This window comes from Papio anubis, chromosome 15 (genome assembly GCF_008728515.1).
Source record: "Papio anubis isolate 15944 chromosome 15, Panubis1.0, whole genome shotgun sequence".
Lineage (NCBI taxonomy): Eukaryota > Metazoa > Chordata > Mammalia > Primates > Cercopithecidae > Papio > Papio anubis.
Window position 1 is genome coordinate 20,723,543 of NC_044990.1, and position 20,392 is coordinate 20,743,934.

Sequence of the window (20,392 nt, forward strand, 5' to 3'; positions counted from 1 at the left end):
GGGCTGTAAACACTCAAAAAGTACTCCATTAGCATTTTAAAAGAATGATCCTACTTTGTTAAAATAGTACTTTTTCTCTTTTTGGCGTTTTTCCTTTTAAAAAGTAGCCCTATGTATATCTTGAAATCTTGCTTTCGTTAAAATTAAGGTGTTAGCTTAACTTTAGGATACTGCCTCAGACCTTTTAGAACATTTATTTGCTAGCTAGTTCTTAAACTCTGATTAGGAACATATGAATCATTATTTATTTAATGCTACACAGGTTCAAAATAGCTTAAGAGAAATGGAATTCGAGGTTGAGCAGGTGGCAGTGTTTCCGTTTTCACACTCTGAGAAGGCCAAGGTTTCTTAGGGAAGCATTCCTGGTATCCGTATCAACCAGTTCAGAGTTCCTCAGCTGGTGTACGTGTGTGTCTAATTTCATTTGGGTTGAACCGCTGACTCTGTTAGGTTTTCATAAAAAATCATTTCATTTCCCTTTCCAGCTTCCGTCCTACTGGTGTGTGCATGTTAAAGTGTAATTCAGGCTTAACCACTTTAGGTGTAGGCTAGTTAAATTGCTTTGTTTTATGTATGAGGAAGCTGAGACTCAGTGGTGATAAGGAACCTTGATTTGGTTGTATCCCTAATAACACAGCTTCGTGTTGGAACTCGTCTCCTGATTCATTTCTTTTGGTGAAACATCCTCTTCATTTCCGAGCTTTCAACCTCTATCTTTTCAAATTTTACACTAAAGAATAAGTATCTGCATAGAATTTCATTTTCTGTTCTCTTCTTAGAACTGACTTTAAGAATAGACAGAAGAGGTGGTTGTCAGTGTAGCGTAATGGAGGGAAAAAAATTAAAGATGGGCCCTTCCTTTTCAGCCATTTGTTTTCCCCCAGGTTACAAAAGAAAATTCTCCATTTTATTTTTCCTAGTAATTAGGAGCAATCCACGTGTTTCAACAAAGGCAGAAACAGCATCAGGACTCTGACCTAATGAAGTTTAGAAATGTTAAGATCATTGGAAATTAAATTTCATGACTGTCTCCCACCTGGCTTATAAATCTCCTAATCTTTGCTTCTGCTTTGGCCTCTTTAAGACCCATTATTTTCAAGGAAGAGACTTTTTTTTTTTTTTTTTAAAGTAAACTCTGGGTGTCTCTCCCCTATTAAAAACTTTCTAATACCTTCTATTGCATTTAGAATAAACTTTCAATTCCTTTCTTGGCTAACAAAGCCTTACAGGATCTGATCCATGCTAGTTTCTGACTCAGCAAGAGCATCTCCATCTTGGACAAGCACCACCATTTTAAGTTCCCCTTGATTAAAAACTGCCTAAATCCAGCCCCAGAAACATCAGCCTAATGGCTAATGTCAGCATGACCATAAACCACAAATGACACCTCTGATGAGAAATATTCCAACCCTGAGATAAACCCCCCTCTGATCAGAAATATGCCTCCCTTCCAACCAGAGACATTAAACCCCCAGCAATAAAACCCTCCTCCACCCAGAAACATTCCAAGCCTGCAATATGCTCTCCCTCCCTCAACCGCTAAATACCTTTAGTCTGTAAGAGAGAACACTACTGACTGAAATTGGCCAGAAGACCCTCTCAGGTTTATTCTCCAAAATAAACCTGTCTCTGTTAAGCTGCCTTTTCTGTTTCTTTCTTTAACTCTTACAGTTTCCATCTCCAGGCTCAATAAAGTTTACTTTCTCATTTATTCTTCCCTCAAATGCACTAGAACAGGTCCTTACTTAGGGCCTTTGAATTAGTGTTATCCTTTTCCTGGAATGCTGTACACTCTGATTTTTGCATGACTGTTATTCAAATCGCTGCTAAAACGTCTCCTCAAAAGGGCAGACCCTTTACTAGCCACTCAATCACCATCATGTCACTTACTGTAACTTCTTTACATACAGCTTAAAACCAACAGATATTTTGTTTTCTTTTCATCCTCAGATAAGTTCCCTAGAATCTACACTACTTATCTTCATTATTGTTCAATGGACAATGATGTTCAATGGACAAAGCCTGGAGTAGTGTTTGTTGAATGAAGAAATGAACAAATGAATTGCACCCTTTCTTCCCTGACCCTCTTCTCTCAACAGGGCAAAACTTAACTCATAATGAGGATACACTCAAAAATGTCTTTCTTATTGCCAGGTGTTTCCACTCTTGAGGAACAGATGCCCTTAAGGACACAGGGCAATACTGGCCCTTCGGATTTTAGGTGAAAATAATCAGCACAACAGCTTTTCATCTCTGGTTAGGATTCCCAGTGACCAAAGCTTTAGTTTCCGATTTCCATACCATGTAAAGACATCAGGGTGAGCACTAGGGCCCTGAGAACCCTGGGTGCTACTTCTTGGCTGGGATAGGGCCGGTTGCCCTGTGCGCTGTGAGTGGTCCTCCCTGGAGATGCTGGGAAAAGGGGTGGAGTCATCAGAAAGGATGAGCCTTCCTTGGGCCTTCGGATCTGGTGGGGCTGCCACTTTGGGAAGGGCCCGGGGCTTCGGAAGAAAGCAAAACTAGCCTTGTGGCGAAGAAGGAGCCCAGCTGGCCCCAGGCTGTAAGACTAAGGGGTCGACGGAAAAGAGGCAGAGCCTGAAACCAAATCTGCGGAGCAAGCCAAGGCCTGGGGACTTGCCAGAGGAAAGGGTTAAGCCGTTTCCAAGGCAACGGACCAGGAAGCACGCAAGACGTCCGCCGCAGGTTCGTAGGTCGCCCTCGAATTTAAAGCTCCCAAGGCTGAGCGGGTCCCGGCCAATGGAGAGGCCCCCTTTAAATCATGTGATCAGCGGGGCTGCTCCGCTAGCTGCTCCGGAGCACGTGGGAAGGCTTTTTTTCCTGTTCCTTCTTTACCTTTTTAAACGCCCACTCACTTTTGCGCGGGCTCGGCCGCGGAGTTCTTCTCGCGAGAGGCGCGCTGCCCTCTCGCGAGAGTGAGTGGGAGGCGTGGAGAGTAGGCGGTGTTGCGGGCCGGAGCTGCGGCGGCGGCGGCGGCGGCGGAAGCCGAGGGGTGGGCAGGGCAGGGCGGGGGCGGGACGCGGGGCTGGGAGGGGGGAGGGCTGGGGGCCGACGCGGGAGGGGGCCAGCCTGCTCGCCCGGCTCGCTCACGGGTCGTTGCGGCCGGTGACATGTCCATGAGCTGCGGAGGCTGCGGCCCCCAGGTGAGCCGGGCTCCGACGCGTTCGCCGCGGAGGCTGCGGTTAGATGGGGTGGCGGCAGGTATGCGGCCGGCATGGATGGAGCGGCCCGGCTCCGGCGCCCCAGCCCCTCCGCCGGCCCGTGGTCCCTCTTCTGTCTTCGGGGCCGCCCGAGAGCTGCGCCTTCGCATGGCGGAGGGAGGAGGGCGGGAGGAGCGCGGCCGAGGGAGGAAACCCAAGGCACCGGGCCCAGAGTAGAGGGAGGTGCTCGGTCTCGAGACGGGTCTTCCTGGGGTCCCGAGTGTGGCGGTGGAGCTGCCGCCGCTTTTAATGACAGGCTGTTTAAATCCACGGGGTGATCTTTAGAGACGGTCCCCCGGGTACGTGGTGTGCGCATAGGAACATTTGCAGCAGAAGGAGGACGTTGCACTTTGTCCGCGAACAGCATCCTTCACTGTCAGAACCCCGGAGCCCTGGAAGCAGGCGCTGCTCAGATCTTATGACAGAAACGGAAGGCGTCAAGGGGCTCTTCGTAGTATTGATATTTGCATTTGCTGTCAAATACCCTCCTAGGTTGTTAATGGCTTAAGGCTGGCCATAAAGTACTCCGAATGGATTGAGTATACTGCTATTAATCCAGGCATCTAAGCTGCTTTATAAAATATATGTAGATGTAACCGAAGTATTAAAAAAAAAGTAAATGACAATGACAGTAAAAGCTAACATTTTTTCTCTTCCCCATATTACCAGCTTTCATTTTTTTCTCTGCTTTCTCTGTCTTCTAAAACCATATAAAGTTGGTTGTGGTTTAGCTTTAGATGTTAAGGAGTTTCATGGTGAGAAAGACTGCTGAGACACACATCTAAGAGCTTTAGTACAAACTGGAGTTAATTCCTGTTCTCTTTTCAGCTTTTCAATCGCTTGCAAAATGCTCGTTTTGCTTAGCTGCTTCCCACTGTTTTAGAAATGTCATGTTGATTGTGATTTCGTTATGTCTGAAAATACTCAAAATATGGAGTGCTAAGAAAAAATGGGGTATCAGTAATGCAAAGATAATTTTTTTTAACGTCATGATTTTAGGATGGCAGCCCAGTGCCTGACATGATTGGTGTCAGTTAAAATAGTGCAACTGAATGATTTTTTTTAAACGTTTACTTTTTCAAATGGTACCCTGATTATTCATTTTTTTGTTGTTGTTGTTCCTCCTGACAAAACTGACCCGGGGTGAATAGTGAATGTCACTATTAATTGTAGCTGTAATAGTAATTTATGAAAGGTCAAAGAACGTAAGGGAATCAGGGAAGAAGTGGGTTCCCAAGCTGAACTAGTGACTAGTGTATGTACCCACATAACTGCACTGTCGACGAGATTGATACGGGTCTAGCAGTGGACTCCTAGGCCAGTGATATTTTGCAGTTGTTGAGGATATGGGAAGTTGCCTAAGACATGGAACCATAGTGAGAAAGTCTCTAGCCTTCTCTAGCCCCCTGAACTCCAGGGATAAGTCTAGAAGCTGAAGAAGTCCTCTTTTGCCTTTAGAGGCCGGAAAAAATATGGTACTTTTAATTTTTTTTATGTTTTAATTTTAGGAACTTACTGTCTGGAAAAGGAACTCAAACCAATTTGGACAACATATTAAAGACCGTTTTAAGAGAAATTGTCAGTTATAAATAGGTAGAGGAATTCTCTCTATACTTGACAAAAATGTAACGTAGAAAATATCTCTTTGTGAATGGGCAGAGGAGACCAGTGTTGATTAGAAAAAAATTTCTTCTTACTCCATCTTAGCAAACTAATTTTCAGAAATAGAAAAATAAATTTTTTGGCTGGTCTTCATAACCTTTTGGCAAGGGTTTCAAACTTGTAGGGTGTGTGGTGTTTGGTTTTTCAAAAGTAATTGAAGTAACTTTGGATAGGGTAACTGATTTTTTTTTTTTTTTTCCTGTCTTGTCTGCATTTTATTAATCAACTACCTGGAAGGATTGAAGAGTGAAAACTGGTCAAGAGAAGATCTAGGTTAAGCCTGGGTGTGAGTTAAGGGTCAATAAGCTGGTAATATGGGTAAGAGAAAGAAAAATGCTTTATCAGTTTAAAAACAGACTGGAAAGATTCAAATGTCTTGATTCTCCCAGTCATCCTTACATATAAAAGTTTATTTAAAATTACTTCTGGGCCAGGCCTGGTGCCTTACGCTTGTAATCTCAGGACTTTATTTAGGAGGCTGAGGCGGGTGGATCACTTGACACCAGGAGTTCGAGACCAGCCTGGCCAACATGGAGAAACCCTGTCTTTGCTAAAAAATACAAAAATTAGCCACGTGTGATGGCACACACCTGTAATGCCAGCTACTCGAGAGGATGAGGCACAAGAATCGCTTGAGCCTGGGAGATGGAGATTGCAGTGAGCCAAGATCTTGCCACTGCACTCCACCCTGGGCGACTGAGCAAGACTCTGCCTCAAAAAACAAACAACAAAAAATTACTGGAGTAAAGGCATTTGAAATTTGTAGATTAGAGACTGGACATGGTAAGAGGAGAAAAGTTATCATTTTTAGAATAGTCTAAGAATGTTTTTTGGGAAAGAAAATAAATGGGGTAGAGGCGTGGAACAGAGAGGATGTTACTTGAGTGAAAATGAGGTATATTGTAAAGAGTTTGGGTTTGGGAGTCATGTCTGTTAATTAAATGAGCCTCATTTTCTTCATACCCACCTCAAAAAGTTAGTGCGAAGCACATAGTACTTGCTTACTCAGTGTTTTTTGTGTTTTTTTTTTTACCTCCTATAATGGTTTGAGGATTCTTTGATTGCAAGGATCAAAAAGCCAATTTAATTAGCCTACTTTAAAAAAAGCATTTGTCATACAGTGCTACTGAAGTCCATTGCATGATTCCAATCCAGCGTTCTGGAAATTGGGAAGTCTTCAGGCAGTCATTCTTCCAGTTTTTCTCTGGAGGCACATGGTGTTACGTCTCTCCTACTCACCGCAGATCTATTCCAGTTTCTTTCAGATTGGCCTTCTCTTTAAAGCTCTTGGTTTCCGCTTCCCCAAAACTTTGGTTTGCATGAGACTTTGGTTTGCCATGATGCTAACACCAGACTCACTAACTGTGCAACATGGTTCTCAACAAACATCTCCAAGTCTCAGTTCTGTTTCTAGAGAGAGAATCCAATTGGTCAGGTTTCTGCTTCTAGTGCAGGTGGCTGGGGAGTGGGGAAAGATGAGAATGGGAAAAATGGATGAGGAAGAGACTTAGATTTGTCTCACAGTTCATAGGGCTGGACATTTGAAACTGGCCATGCCAACATCTTTAACAAAAGGAGAGGGGACAGGGAGGAAGTGATGGATACCTCAGGTGTGCTTTAACATCCTGCAATTTGAGTTCTTCCTCTAGCACTGCACTGGACTTGCTCTCAGCTTGGTAATGTTCTAACCAGATCTAATCAGTAGTCTCTTTACAGGACAGATTCTCCTAGGTGTGGGAGTTCAGGCAAATTACTTAAATGCTTGACTCAGTTTCTCTATGTGTAGAATGGGCATAATAGCACCTTCTGTGGTGAGAATTATGAATTCATGTATGTAAATCAATTAAACAGTGTCTGGCATGTGGCAGGCACAGTGCAAGGGTACAGTATTAGTATTTGGCGAGAGCACACCGTGTGGCAGGTGCTGTGATAGGGGCTTCTGGTCATGTTCAGAGAGGAAAGAATTTCTGCCCTCAAGAGGTTTGGAAGTCTGATGCTGACCACTCATGCTTAAAACCATTTCCTGACTTCAGTGACACTAAATTCTTCGAAATCTCTATCTCACATACCTTTCTGACTGCCATTTATTTGTGGTTCATTTTATCCCTCTCTGGAACCCTTTATCATGGTTGTCTCCATAGATGCTCTCTTGAATTTCTGTTCTTTCCCAGTCTCTGAGATCAGCTTTCAAGTTCTCTATATGTGGATTATTCTTAGAGTAACATCTCCAGCTCTGACTCCAAGTAAATCTCTTAATTTTTGGTGGTTTTTTGTGTAGTATTATTTATATAATTTATATGTTTTGAGACATGGTCTTGCTCTGTCACTTACATAATTTATATATTTTGAGACATGGTCTTGCTCTGTCACCCAGGCTAGAGTGCAGTGGCACAGTCTTGGCTCACTGCAACCTGCCCCTCCCAGGGCTCAAGCGATTCTCCCATCTCAACTGCCTGAGTAGCTGGAACCACAGGTGTGTGCCACCACACCTGGCTAATTTTTATATCTTTTGTAGAGAGGGAGTTTCACCATGTTGGCCAGGCTAGTCTCAAACTCCTGGGCTTAAGCTATCCACTTGCCTTGGCCTCCCAATGTGCTGGGATTACAGGTGTGAGCCCACTGTACCCAGCCTCTTGGATATTATTATGTTGATATAAAATACCGTCTTCCAGTAACCTTCTAATTTGCAAAGCCTTCTAATTTACCTTCTAATTTGCAAAGAAAAAATTTTTCTTTCAGTTCCCCAGGCTTGAAACCTTAAAGTTACTTTTCACATTCTTTTTTTATGCTCTAATATACCCTGTTAATAGGTTCTGTGTAGGCCTTTGGGTGCTTCCTATGACTGGCCCATCTGCAAAGTAGGACTGTTCACTTATTTCAGCCACTGGCAGCTTAGGATAGATCCTTATATTTGTAAGAGCTACTTAAATGCCTTTTCAGCAATATACTCTTAGAGTCATGGTGTCATAGATGTCACTGATAAAAAGAAATGTGTTCCTGGGTTAAAATTCTGAACATATTTTCTGTTAGAAATAATCTTGTGGATAGGGCTACGTACAAGATTAAGAACGTTACTTCATTTTCTAGGGAGCATATTCATGTTGAAAGCACAATCTCAAGATTTTAGTTTTTTGTCGTTACATTTTTTTTGTAGGTATTCAGTTACATAGCATTTTAATTATAGCATATCATCCTTATAATATTGCCATACATACAAAGTTTTATTGTAAATCAGTTGAAAATATTTTTGAAAGTCAAATATATTACACCTGCACACTCAATAGCGAAACTAAGATAATCAATTGAGGGCATGTATCCTCTACAGTGATTTCTTAGAACTATTCAAATCTAGGTCTAATGAGTTTTTTGTTATGAAAATGTTAACTGTTGTTATCCTCCTGCATTCATCTGATTATTCTAATTAACTTCTAACAATGGACCATTGCATGTTGTTTTTAAAAGTTGTGTTTATTGTTGCTGAATAGGTAGTTTTGAAGTCAATAGCCATTCACACTTAGTACTTTGTCAACTAGACCCATGTTATTCCTTTCAATACGAGTGGCTAGTTGGGCTCAAACATACCTTAGAAGTAGATCTCAATCTGGAATGCAGTTGAAAAATCCGTAATTTTTCTCTATGACTGTTTGAGAAAACAAAAGTGACAGAACAAATATCCTTGGATTAATTTTGCAAAAAGTCGTTAGGTAAGTGACCCTAACTATTTTCTATTTGGTGATGTTGCTTTTGCCACCAAATGCCTGTCTGCATTCACGTCGTTGATGAAATTTCTATTCACCTTACAGCTTGTTCACTTCAGTAAATGTATGGTTGCTTATTATGAGTAAGGCCTTTGGGGAATGCAGAGATGAGTAAGGCACGGCGATGGAATGAAATTCACTGTCGTATCCCAATCACTGTTACTTAGACGCTTGGTGAATACATGTGTTGAATGTTGTTAGCACTTACAGTCCAAAGCAGGGCGTAGACATGTAGACATTTAACTGTTACATAAAGCACTGTAGTCTAAAGTGCTAAAATAGAGCAAGTGGTGATTTTGCCCCCCAAGGAAATGTTTGGTAATATTTGCAGCCAGTTTTGTTACTGCAAGTGAGTGAGTGCTACTGGTATCTAGTGGGTAGAGGCCAACAAAGCTGCTACCTACCACGCATACACAGCCTCCTACAACAAAGACTTATCTGACCCAAAATGTTGATGATGCTGAGGTTGAGAAACCCTGTAGCAGTAAGAACAACATGTATATTGTGAATGCAGGAATGAAGTTGATTGAGGATCAAAAAGGAAAAAGGCAGAAACTATCAAGAAGCAAATATCTTAATAGATATTAATTGACATACTAAAATCACTTTATATAATTGACTGTTGTTTTGAAAAACAAAATAGTATCTGATAGCTGTAGTATTTTTAGATTTTGTAAGTCTAATAACAGGTCTGTGCCCAAGAAAGGAACTTAGCTTCCTTATTTGCAAAGAGGGGGATAACATCCCTTTTATTATGCTGTTCACCTGTTAGGTATGATTCTGTTTTATTTTTCTAGTGTATGTGTTAGGGTTTACAAGATAACTTATTACAGTTTTTCTTCAAATAATATCACTTCATGTTTAATGTTAGAAATCTGACAGTGTTTTTTCATCTCCATCTCCCCCGCCACATTTTTTATCCTATTTTGTCATACATTTTATCAATATGTCTGTTTTAAACCCTCTAATTCATTGTTACTCTTTTTAGTTTAAGCAGTTATATTTTAACTGTTTAAAAGGGATTGAAAAATGAAGAATGACTTCTATTAACCTCATATTTACCATTTCAGATGTTCTTTATTCCTTTGTGTAAGATTCAGATTTCCATCTGGTACTGTTTTTCTTTGCCTGAAAAATTTCTTTCCACAGTTACTCTAGTGGTGGTCAACTGGTGGTGAATTTTCACGGCCCTTATTCATCTGAATAAATTTATTTTGCCTTAATTTTTGAAATATATTTTCATTGAAGTATATCTGGGTTGATGCTTTTTTTTTTCCTTCTTAGTCCTTTGAAGATAGTGCTCCATTGTCTTGTTTTCTGGTTCATATAAATGTGAAGTCTGTTGTCCTTGGTTCCTCTGTATATAATGTGTACTTTTTTTCTGGTCAATTAATATTTTTTCTTTATCGCTGGTTTTCAGCCATTTGGTTGTGATTTGCCTTGGCTTTCTTTATGTTTATTCTTAGGGTTTGTTGAGCTTCCTTGGTACTGTCAGTTTATGGTTTTCTTCAAATTTGGGAACCTCTCTGCTATTTTGTCTTCAAATTTTTTTTTTCTGCACCTGCTTCCCCAACTCGCACTCTGGCTCACTCTCTCTCTCTCTCTCTGTGTGGAACTCCAGTTGTTCACCTTTTATGGTGCTTAAAAGGTCACACTGTCACACTCTAGGTTTGTTTTTAAGTTTCTTCTCTCCATGTTTCATTTTGGATAGTTTCTATTACATTGTCTACAAGTTCACTGAGCTTTTCTTCTTTAGTTTAATCTGTTAATTGTATCCAGTATGGTTTTTGCTTTCAGTATGGTATATTTAATTTTCATCTCTAAAAGTTCAATTTTGGTATCTTTTGTATCTTCTTCTCTCCTTATCATGATGATGTTTTCCTCTCACTTCTTGAGTATATGGAACATCTTTGTACTATAGTTTTACAATCCTTTTCTGTTCCTGCTATCATTGCTGTCATTTCTACGTCTTCATTTATTGACTTTTTTTCCCTCCTGGTTATGGTTCATATTTTTCTCTTCCTTTGCATGCTTGGTAATTTTTATTGTATACGAGCCATTGAGTTTATACTGTTGCTTGCTTAATTTATTATATTACTTAAGTGTGTTGGATTTAGTTGGGGTGCACAGTTATTTGGAATCTGTTGGATTGTTTCAAGGCTTGCTTTTAGAATTTATTAGTGTGGGTCCAGAATAGTTTTTAGTGTAGTGCTGAATTATTGCCTCTACTAAGGCTACCTCTGCTAAGGCTACCCCTTCTTCTGAGGAGTCTATCATTGCCTGATACATTACAAGGTTTTTCTATTCTGGTGGAATATATTATGGTTTCTCTCTAGGGCTCTCACTCACTTTCAGCTCTCCCTCCAGCATAATACCCTGTAAATTCTAGCCATGTTGGTCTCCCCAAACTGATCTCTGTTTAAAACTCGGCGAAACCACCGGACTGCTTGGCTTTCCTGTCCCTGTGTTGCGACCGGGAAGTAGCTGGCAGCCAGGGTTTCCCTTCTCTCAGGGGTCACAGTCCTGTGTTGCCTGTTGTCTGATGTTTAAAACCAATGTTTCATATATATTCTATCCTGTTTTCTTGTAGTTATATTCAACAGAATGTTAATTTTTAGCACTTGACCATTTGGCATTTGGTCAAAATGTGTATTTGGAGCACTTACTCTAAATATGATCTCAGATACTATAGAGTAGAAATTAGTGGAAACACAAATGTGTTTTCACAAACTCATTAAATGTAGACATATTCATTTAAATATTTAAAGGCACACTTTGCTCTTTATTCTATTTTATGTTTTTCAGCCTACATCATGCTTTGAACTTCGTTCTTTAAATTATGTTACTTTTTATTTATTAGTTCAGCAGATGTTTGAATGCCTACTATGTAAAAATACAAATACATAAAACACTTTTGTCCTCAGGGAACTTACAACAGGAGGGAAGTATGCAATCAGAGGCACCAGAGGATTAAACTGTAAACCACTTAGGCAGCACTAAGGAGATGGCTACTATTTCGGCAAGGAGGGATAAAGGAGAGATATGAGCCAAGCCTATTTTAGGGAGGGAAGTTCTTGAACTGATGCATGAGTAGTAAGTAGCAGTTCAGCTAATGGAAGAGAAAGGGAAGATTTGAGAGAAGTTTAGGAGAATGACAGGTCAGGATTTGGCAATTTACTAGATGTGGTCGTCTGTAGGAATAGAGGGGAAGACCAGTTTCCAGCTTGGCCTACTGGTTGGGTTTGGTTTAATGGCTCTTACTGACATAGAGAATACAGGAGGAGATCGTTTAGGGAGAAAGTGTTATTTACCTTTTGAACATACAAATTTTGGAGTAACTGGGATATTTAGTTGGAAGTCTCTAATAGGAAATTAGATATACAGAACTGAAGAATAAATTAGGGGGTTGTTTGCATAGTTAAAACCAGAGGTAAGGATAGAATGCCCTTGAAAAACTAAATAAAATGAGACAAGAGGATACGGATGAAGACTAGGAAATATTAGTATTTGAATAACAAGTTATAAAATACTTTAGGAAAGGAAATTTATGTAGAAAGAGACAAGTTTTTCTCAACCAGAAATTACATGTGGCACTTGTTAAAATTACAGATTCCTGTGTTCCATGTAGACCTATTGAATTTGGATCTTCTGGTGGGGGAGTTGTGTGTGTTAGAAATAAGCTGATGTATATATGTACTGAGGTTTGAGAACTAGTGCAGTAGGAGGAGAGTCAAGATATGGCAATATTATTGATAGGCGTTTCACAGACTCTGGCACGGTTAACTCTCCTGATACAAAAAAGGTCAAGTAATAGGTAATGTCAACTTGAACATTTCTTAGGTCAGAGGAGATAAGGAAAGACTTGGAGAATATATATTTTTTAATTATAAAAGAATTTATGTTCATTCAGAGAAGTACAAAACTCAACATACATAGACACAAAATGAAATACCCACGATTGTATCTACTCAGATAAAACCATTGTCTGTACCTGTCTAGTGTATGTCTTCTTTTATATTACACGTATAGATACACACATGTAGTTATGCAGATTTTTCACAAAATGGGATAATGCTAATATGACAGAACCTGTCTTATTTTACTTAATGATCTACTGTCTTCTCATATTGTAGATAGATGACATGTTATAAAATGTAAGTCCCACTTGTCGTGGGTGACCACTGGCATCAGTTTAGTGTACCTCCTTCAAGTCATTTCCTACGGATGCACAAATACATATATGTGTCAGAGTTGCGTCTGTATATAATTTTTTCTTTTCTTTTTCTTTTTTTTTTTTTTTTTTTGAGACACAGTCTTGCTCTGTGGCCCAGGCTGGAGTACAGTGGCACAGTCTTGGCTCACTGCAACCTTCGCCTCCTGGGTTCAAGCAATTCTTGTGCCTCAGCCTCCCGAGTGGCAGGGATTATAGGCTTATACCACCACACCCAGCTAATTTTTGTATTTTTAGTAGAGTTGGGGTTTTGCCATGTTGCCCAGGCTGGTCTTGAACTCCTGGCCTCAAGTGATCCTCCTGCCTTGGCCTCCCAGAGTGCTGGGAGCCACTGTGCTAGGCCAGCTTTTTTTTTTTTTTAAATTACAAGTGAGAGCGTACTATTTACACCATTCTGCAACTTGCTCTTTCACACCAGTATGGCTCACTCTAACTCATTATTTCCAATTGCTGAGTAATAGTCATGTGAATTTATTTGAGTTGATGAACTTGTTGGTTATTTTCAGTTTTTTCATTTTATTTCAGTGAGTCGTCTTTCACGTATCTTAGTGAATTTCGTGCAAGTATATGTGTAGGATAAATTTTAAGAAGTGAAATAGCAGGACCAAAGGATATGTGTATTTATTTAAAGAGCCCTATATCTGTGTTCTCTGTATTCTTTATAATTGTTTCTCTCATTGCTTTCATTTGTTTACTTTTGCATTCTGTGATTTTTCTTAAGATCTTCTTGGTTTTCCATTGTTTTTAGCAGTGTCTGTTCTGCTTTTTCGTTATTTCTGAGGGAATTTCTTTTGTTTAGTGGTAGTTTTCTGTATGTTTCCTGAGCTATAGTGTCTCACTTTGTAGTTGTTTGCCTTGTCTGCCTGTTTCTTGTCTCTCATCTGCTTTTTTCCAAGCCATGTAGGTTCAGTTTAATTTCTTTGACTATAAATAACACATTTAGTTATTCTTTGCTTAGGACTCTTGTTTCTTTATCCAGAATAGGGCACAAAGCAGTAAAGCATTAAATGAAAAGTTTAACGTAATACAAATGTATTTTAGGGGAAAATACTGTATTTTTGTTTTTCGTGTGAAATCTGTCAAAAACGATGTGCTCTCTAATTATACAAGATGCTGAAGAAATCCTGCGCTAGCTGTTATCCTTTCTTCTCCCATCAATCTTAGCATCATTTCCAAAGATGATTTTTTTTCTTTGCTTTACAAAAGTATGTCATATCATCTCATATTGGATTCACTTTTATGTTGCACAGATATTGTCTAATAGATTTCTTTCTTCCTGAGACAATATTTTACTTACGTTTCAGTGAAAAAGTGGTGGATTAGGGCAGGAAGCTGTTTTCTTCCATGAGTGAAACAGAGTGTAAATAGAGAATTGAACTGTTTCTCTTTCATTAATTTCAAACAATGATTTGAATTCTGAGATAATGCGAGTTGCAGGGGCATGATTATATTTCTCTGGATTTTTTCTTTTTGTGTATATTATGTGTTGTTTGTATTTCTGTGTTTCTTCACAGATCCCATACTGAACTCCATTTGCTTTATTATTCAATCTTGAGTAAGGGTGTTCTATCTGAATCTGCCATGCAGGAAAATTGTGGGTAAAGTGAACTGGGGTAGCCAGCCCTGTCAAATCCCAGGTGTTGTTTCAGGGCGCTCCCCCCTCTCCCTGCCCCACTTTGAAACTGCTTCTTCTACCTTAGGTGCTTGTTGCACCTGAGGGTGAGCAGCTCATTTAGATAGTTGGTCCCATTTATTTGATGGTGAAGTCTCCTGGGAGTTAATGTTTATCTTTGCTCAGTTGACTTTAGTCAGCAGCTGCCAAGGTAATTGTTGTTTCCTGTCTCTTTTCCCTACTTCCCTTTCAGGCAAGGTTAGGAGACGACTCAGAGAAAGTGATGTAAGGCCTGCCATTCCTTTGTCCTGCAGAATTGTTTTTAATGGCTGCCATGGCGTCATTGTGGGAATGAACTTAAGATCGTTTAATTACTCTTTTGTTTCTGGCATCTAGATTGCTTCTTATTTCTATTGTGAGTTGTAATGAACCAGACTATAAAACCTTTATGCACGTAGAGGAGTGGTGAAGAGCCCCAGTGCCGGAGTTAGAAAATTTGAACTTGAATCCCACCTCTGCCATTTATTTACTATGTGGGCCTGGGCAAATTGATAAGCTTCCTCTTGCCTCAGTGTTTCTCATTGTCAAACTGGGGTCCTATTCTGTAGTCTTAAGGACGACATGAGATGTTTACATAAACCTCCTAGCAAAACAGAGCACTTGGTTCCTTATGAGCCCTTGTTAATAAGCTGGATGCTCTAGGATCATTATTTGCTTTGTTGCATTCCCAAAAGCAGAAATGCTGTGTCAAAGAAGTATTTCCAGGGTTTTGACACGCATTACAAAACCTCCCTGCAGGTGCCACTTTACTTAGGAGCCGACTTTGCCAGTCTCTGGTTTCTTGGAACCCTTATGCTGGCTTCTGTGTTTTATGTTACATTTGAGAAAAGCCCATTTGCCTCTGAGGTTTTCTGGCAGTTGAGGAGAACACTGTAGAGGAGAAAGGAGAGTGAGGTGGACTGGGACAAATACAAGGATTATCTTTTTGCTTTGGTTACTATACATTTTTATACTTAAGCCTTGTTTTGATAATTTTTGGTCCACTTGATCATTTTGGTCCATAGGTAAATATTTAAGTCTTCTTTTGCCTGTGTTTTGTAGTTTTCAAAGTACCTCCCATAAATTATTTTTCATTTGGTTCTCACAGTAAACTTGTCTGGTAAATATGGTATCGTAGACATTGAGGAAAAAGTTCCAGAGACATTGCAGTTGACCCGGAGGAAACAAAGCTAGTAAGAGGCAGCACAGGAACACGCATGGTCCTCTTCTGGATTCTGGGGTATCACCCTTTCTTTACCTTGTGCTGATGGGAACGCCTTGTGTTAGGCTGAGCGTTTCTCATGATGCTGCTTCAATTTCAGTAATCAGATTTTATTGTTATAGAGACCACTAGGGCTTAATCTTAGTTCATAATAGAATACCATTGTATTTCTTTGTCTAAAAATTAAAATGTAGAAATCTCTAAAGTGTGCGTGTTTGTGCACTCACGCTGTAGTCTTATCTGCATAGCAAAAGAATATGCAATTTGAACTTGACTAAAATTTCGTTTTTTAAAAGTTCTGACGGTGGGGGCTACCTTGAAGTTTGTTTCTGCATATAAATCTCCTCATAGTATAAATTTATGTTAACCAAATGTCTTGGAAACCTCAGCTAAGCAATTCATTTTTTTGTTTTTTATTTTTTTTCAGAAACTGGGTCTTACTATATTGCCTAGACTGGCCTTGAATTCCTGGGCTCAAGCAGTCCTCCCACATCAGCCTCTCACGCGCCACTGTGCCTGGTTTCAACTGGGCAGTTCTTGATAAGACCAGATTGATTTTCTGAAAATACTTGAAACTAAGAATTTCTTAAATCTTTATTTATTTGATTTTTTAAAAAAAGTATTTAGTTCTCCACTTCTACTCTTTACTTTGAAGGATTTGAATGCAGGAGGGCCATATCTATCTTGTTTCTCTTGTATCCGTAGCATCTAGCACAAGTAGATTTTAAATGAATGGACAAGATACTATGGTCAAATGTAGATATCGAGTGGTTAATGCCTGGAGTGGATTTAAGTTCTCAAAGATATTAAAGCATCTTTAAAAAGTTGAGACTTCATTTTGAGTGTTTCACGTGGCAGGTGTGTGTCAAGTACTATTAATCATTTGACTTGGATGTCTGAAATTTTGTCAGTGGTATGCTCTTAAGCTTCCTATGTAAAGAATTTGTTTATCTAATTTGATATGTGCAGATTTCTCATTTGTGTATTATCAAACCTTTCTCCTCAAGAAATAAGAATGTCAAGAGCATTCACTGTTGCCATAGAGATGAGTGACTTTTGGGAGGCAGGGAAGTTTTAATTCTTTTTGTAATATTCTCTACTTAAGCTTTTATTTTTAAAATATTTTTTTAAAAACTTGTTTTTCAAATCTTTCTCTTTGATGCTTTGCAATAAAAAAGGACAGTGAGATTGAATAGATAAGGGTATAGACTATTTTATAATTTTGAACCAAAATATAAGATTTTTAAAATAATTTTCTATCTCATTAAGATACCAATATTCTTTTATTTTTCAAATATTCTTGCTGGATTACAAGGAAATTGGGGGGGCTCAGATTATTTTTGTTTTCATTTTTATTTTTCTTTTAATGACTGAGTTAAAAGAAATTAATTTAGCACAAAATACTTGCCTGAATTGTTAAGATCAATAAATAAGTTGTTTCAATATGTTTTCTTTAGGTGTTTTGTGGATTAACTCTTCATTGATTATATACGACAAAAAATAGTTATGGCGACTTTCAGAAACAATCACATGAAGACTAAAGCATCTATCAGAAAAGTAAGTTCACTCTATTAGGTTTCTTTTAGTGAAAGTTTTAATTAAAATGTTGATTTTTTTTTTTATGTCCTACAGCTATGATGTTTTGTTTAAATGGATCTTATTATTTGAATTAGTAACATTCAACTACTGCAAATATTGGCATGTATGAAAATAGTGATACAAAATCATGATTACAGTGATTTTATTTCCTAAGGATCACAGTGCTTTCTCCCCATTTTTTCTCTACACACAGATATCCATCTGCTTTTTTGCAATATAGGCTGTCGGGTGTAAGCTTTCTTATATACCTTTAGCTTTACCATTCATTCATTCATTCATTCATTCAGCAAATATACACTTGAGTTATTTTATGCCAGGCCATATGTTAGATGTTGGGTAATCAGTAGCAAGCAAACAAAACATGATTCTTAATCCTTTCTTCCTTCTAGTCTAAGGAGGAACCCCCTCACTTCCTTTCTTGAAACAATTTGGTTAACCTTCCATTTCTTGACATTTTTGTCTTTGCTAAAACTTTGGAGGCACTACCCATAAACAAAGAAGGAGGAATGGAGCCTGGAGGATAATTAACAGTCTTTGTTATTTCTTTTTCTGGACTTCATCTTCTGCATTATATGACACCATTGACCAATCCTTACACATTAAGACAGTATTTGACTTTCATTATAGTATTTTTCTTGCTTTCCTTCTCTTTTATGGTAACTCTTGTCTCCGTTGCTGATCTTTCAAATTCTAATTATCAGTGTTGCTATGAGTTTCTGGGCCTGTCATTCATTTATGTAGAGAGCTAAAAGATGTATAGGTTTGACTACTAACTCTAAGAGGATGGCTTCTAAATCTACAGGATGCCTGCAAAATAGAAAGTAAACTTATCCTTAAACAGTGTGTTAATTACTTTGTTTTTTTGAGATGGAGTCTCACTCTGTTGCCCAGGCTGGAGTGCAGTGGCGCGATCTTGGCTTACTGCAACCTCCATCTCCCGGGATCAAGCGATTCTTCTGCCTCAGCCTCCCAAGTAGCTGGGACTACAGGTGCCCACCACCATGCCCGGCTAATTTTTTTTGTAGTTTTAGTAGAGACGGGGTTTCACCATATTGGCTAGGGTGGTCTTGAACTCCTGACTTCATGATCCGCCCATCTCGGCCTCCCAAAGTGCTGGGATTACAGGTGTGAGCCACCACGCATGGCCTTTTTTTTTTTTCCTTTTTTTTGAGACGGAGTCTCGCTCTGTTGCCCAGGCTGGAGTGCAGTGGCACGGTCTCGGCCAACTGCAAGCTCCGACTCCTGGGTTCACACCATTCTCCTGCCTCAGTCTCCCTAGTAGCTGGGACTACAGGCACCTGCCACCACGCCCGGCTACTTTTTTTGTATTTGTAGTAGAGACAGGGTTTCACCGTGATAGCCAGAATGGTCTCGATCTCCTGACCTCGTGACCTGCCTGCCTCAGCCTCCCAAAGTGCTGGGATTACAGGCGTGAGCCATCGCATCCGGCCAATTACATTTTTAAGTAATATGCTCCATATGTTTTGAGGTAAATTACCTTTAAATTTAATAGGTCCACTTTTTCATTTGAAAAAAGTATAATAAATACTATTTTCTGTTTTTACTCTTTGTAAACTATAGTGTATTTATTATACTTTTTTCAGATTAGCAGCTAGACCCATAGCTTTAAATTGATTATACTGCTGGCTTTAAACTAATAATTATAACTAATAATATATACAAAATGTAATAGCAAACTGATACCATAGTCTTCAAGAATTATAGTACCTGACTTGAATATTTATCCCATACATTGCCAGAGATTCAGGGATTAGGCAGCAACTGAAATTTCATATTATTACCAGGTTAGTGTCTTTTGTTATTCAGCATATTGTCCATATTAGGCACTCAGTAAAGATTTAATTTGAATTCAACTTGAATTATTGGAATCCCTTTTAGATAAAAGTGTGTGAATCCAAATATTGCATACTGTTTATGTAAACAGTTATGCACACACATACACCACCTTCTACATCTTGATTCATCTTAATGACAGACACTTCCCTATTGGCTACTGTGGAAATTGAAAGATGTACTTGAATTCTTTAGATTTCACTTTAATTTGCATTAAATATAGAGATACATTAAATATTTATTGGGAAAATTAAAAGCATAATACACACACAAACCCACATACCTACCACCCATATCCAACAGTAGTTAATAATTTGTCTTGTTTGCTTTGTGTCTGTGTATGTGTGTATTTACTTTCAGGCAGAACCATTTGCAAGTTATGATCGTAATGTTTCTTCACCCTGAACACTTCAGCATGCTTCTCCCAGGAATAACAACATCTTCCCACATAACACTAATACCATGAACACATCAAGAAAAATAAATTCCCGTGTATCTAATACCCAGCCATACTCAGATTTCCTGTGTTACACCCAAAATATCTTTTATAGTTCTCTCCGCCCCTGTTTGGATCCAGTCTAGCCTCTTATTCTCTTTGTCTCTTAGACTCTTTGTCTCTTTGTCTCTTAGTCTCTTAGCATTTCTTTTGGTTTGAAAGAATTTTTCCTTTTTTTTTTTTCCTCATTATATTCAATTCTGACATCTTGAATAGGCCACGCTAGTTTTCTTGTACCATGTTCCACATCTGGATTTGTCTGGTTGTTTTCTCATATTGCTATTTAATTTGATCCTCTCCGTTGTATATTTCGTGTAAAGTAGAAGTTATGTTTAAAGGTTTAATTGGAGCAGATTAAGCATTTATGGCAAGAATACTTTATAGGGTAATGTGAGGACAGAATTTCAGGTTTTCCCATGATCAGTGATGCTGTGATTGATGAGTTGACTAAGGTGATAACCCTGCTAGAATTGTTCATTGTAAAAGTACATTTTCTGTTTTTTGGTTAGCAGATAATCTATGATGATACTTGGCTGTGTGCAAATATCCTTTTTTTCCCAACAAATATTGAGCTAATGTTTTTGGCATCCCTTGATTACCCTTTCCTGAATTCATTATTTCATAGGAGTTGCAAAATGGTGATTTTCCTAATTCTACCATTCCTTTCATGTTTATTAGCTGGTATTCTTAAAGAAAAGCTT

General features: G+C 38.9%; 1 protein-coding gene across 4 annotated transcripts in view; it reads left to right on the plus strand.

Annotated features, from left to right (window-relative positions):
• Positions 1-2,420: 2,420 nt before the first annotated feature.
• The window catches only part of AKAP11 (A-kinase anchoring protein 11), a 50,795-nt gene continuing 32,823 nt past the window's right edge, over positions 2,421-20,392 (plus strand). For 2 of the 4 annotated variants that reach the window (XM_009191845.4, XM_009191847.4), the window contains exons 1-2: positions 3,058-3,161; positions 17,200-17,299. In XM_009191845.4, the coding sequence (XP_009190109.2) occupies positions 17,249-17,299 (51 nt within the window). In that variant the 5' untranslated portion in view covers positions 3,058-3,161; positions 17,200-17,248. Of the gene's footprint in view, positions 2,704-2,923; positions 3,011-3,057; positions 3,162-17,199; positions 17,300-20,392 lie in introns of those variants that run through there. The other 2 variants (XM_003913816.5, XM_009191846.4) reach the window with 2 other exon arrangements.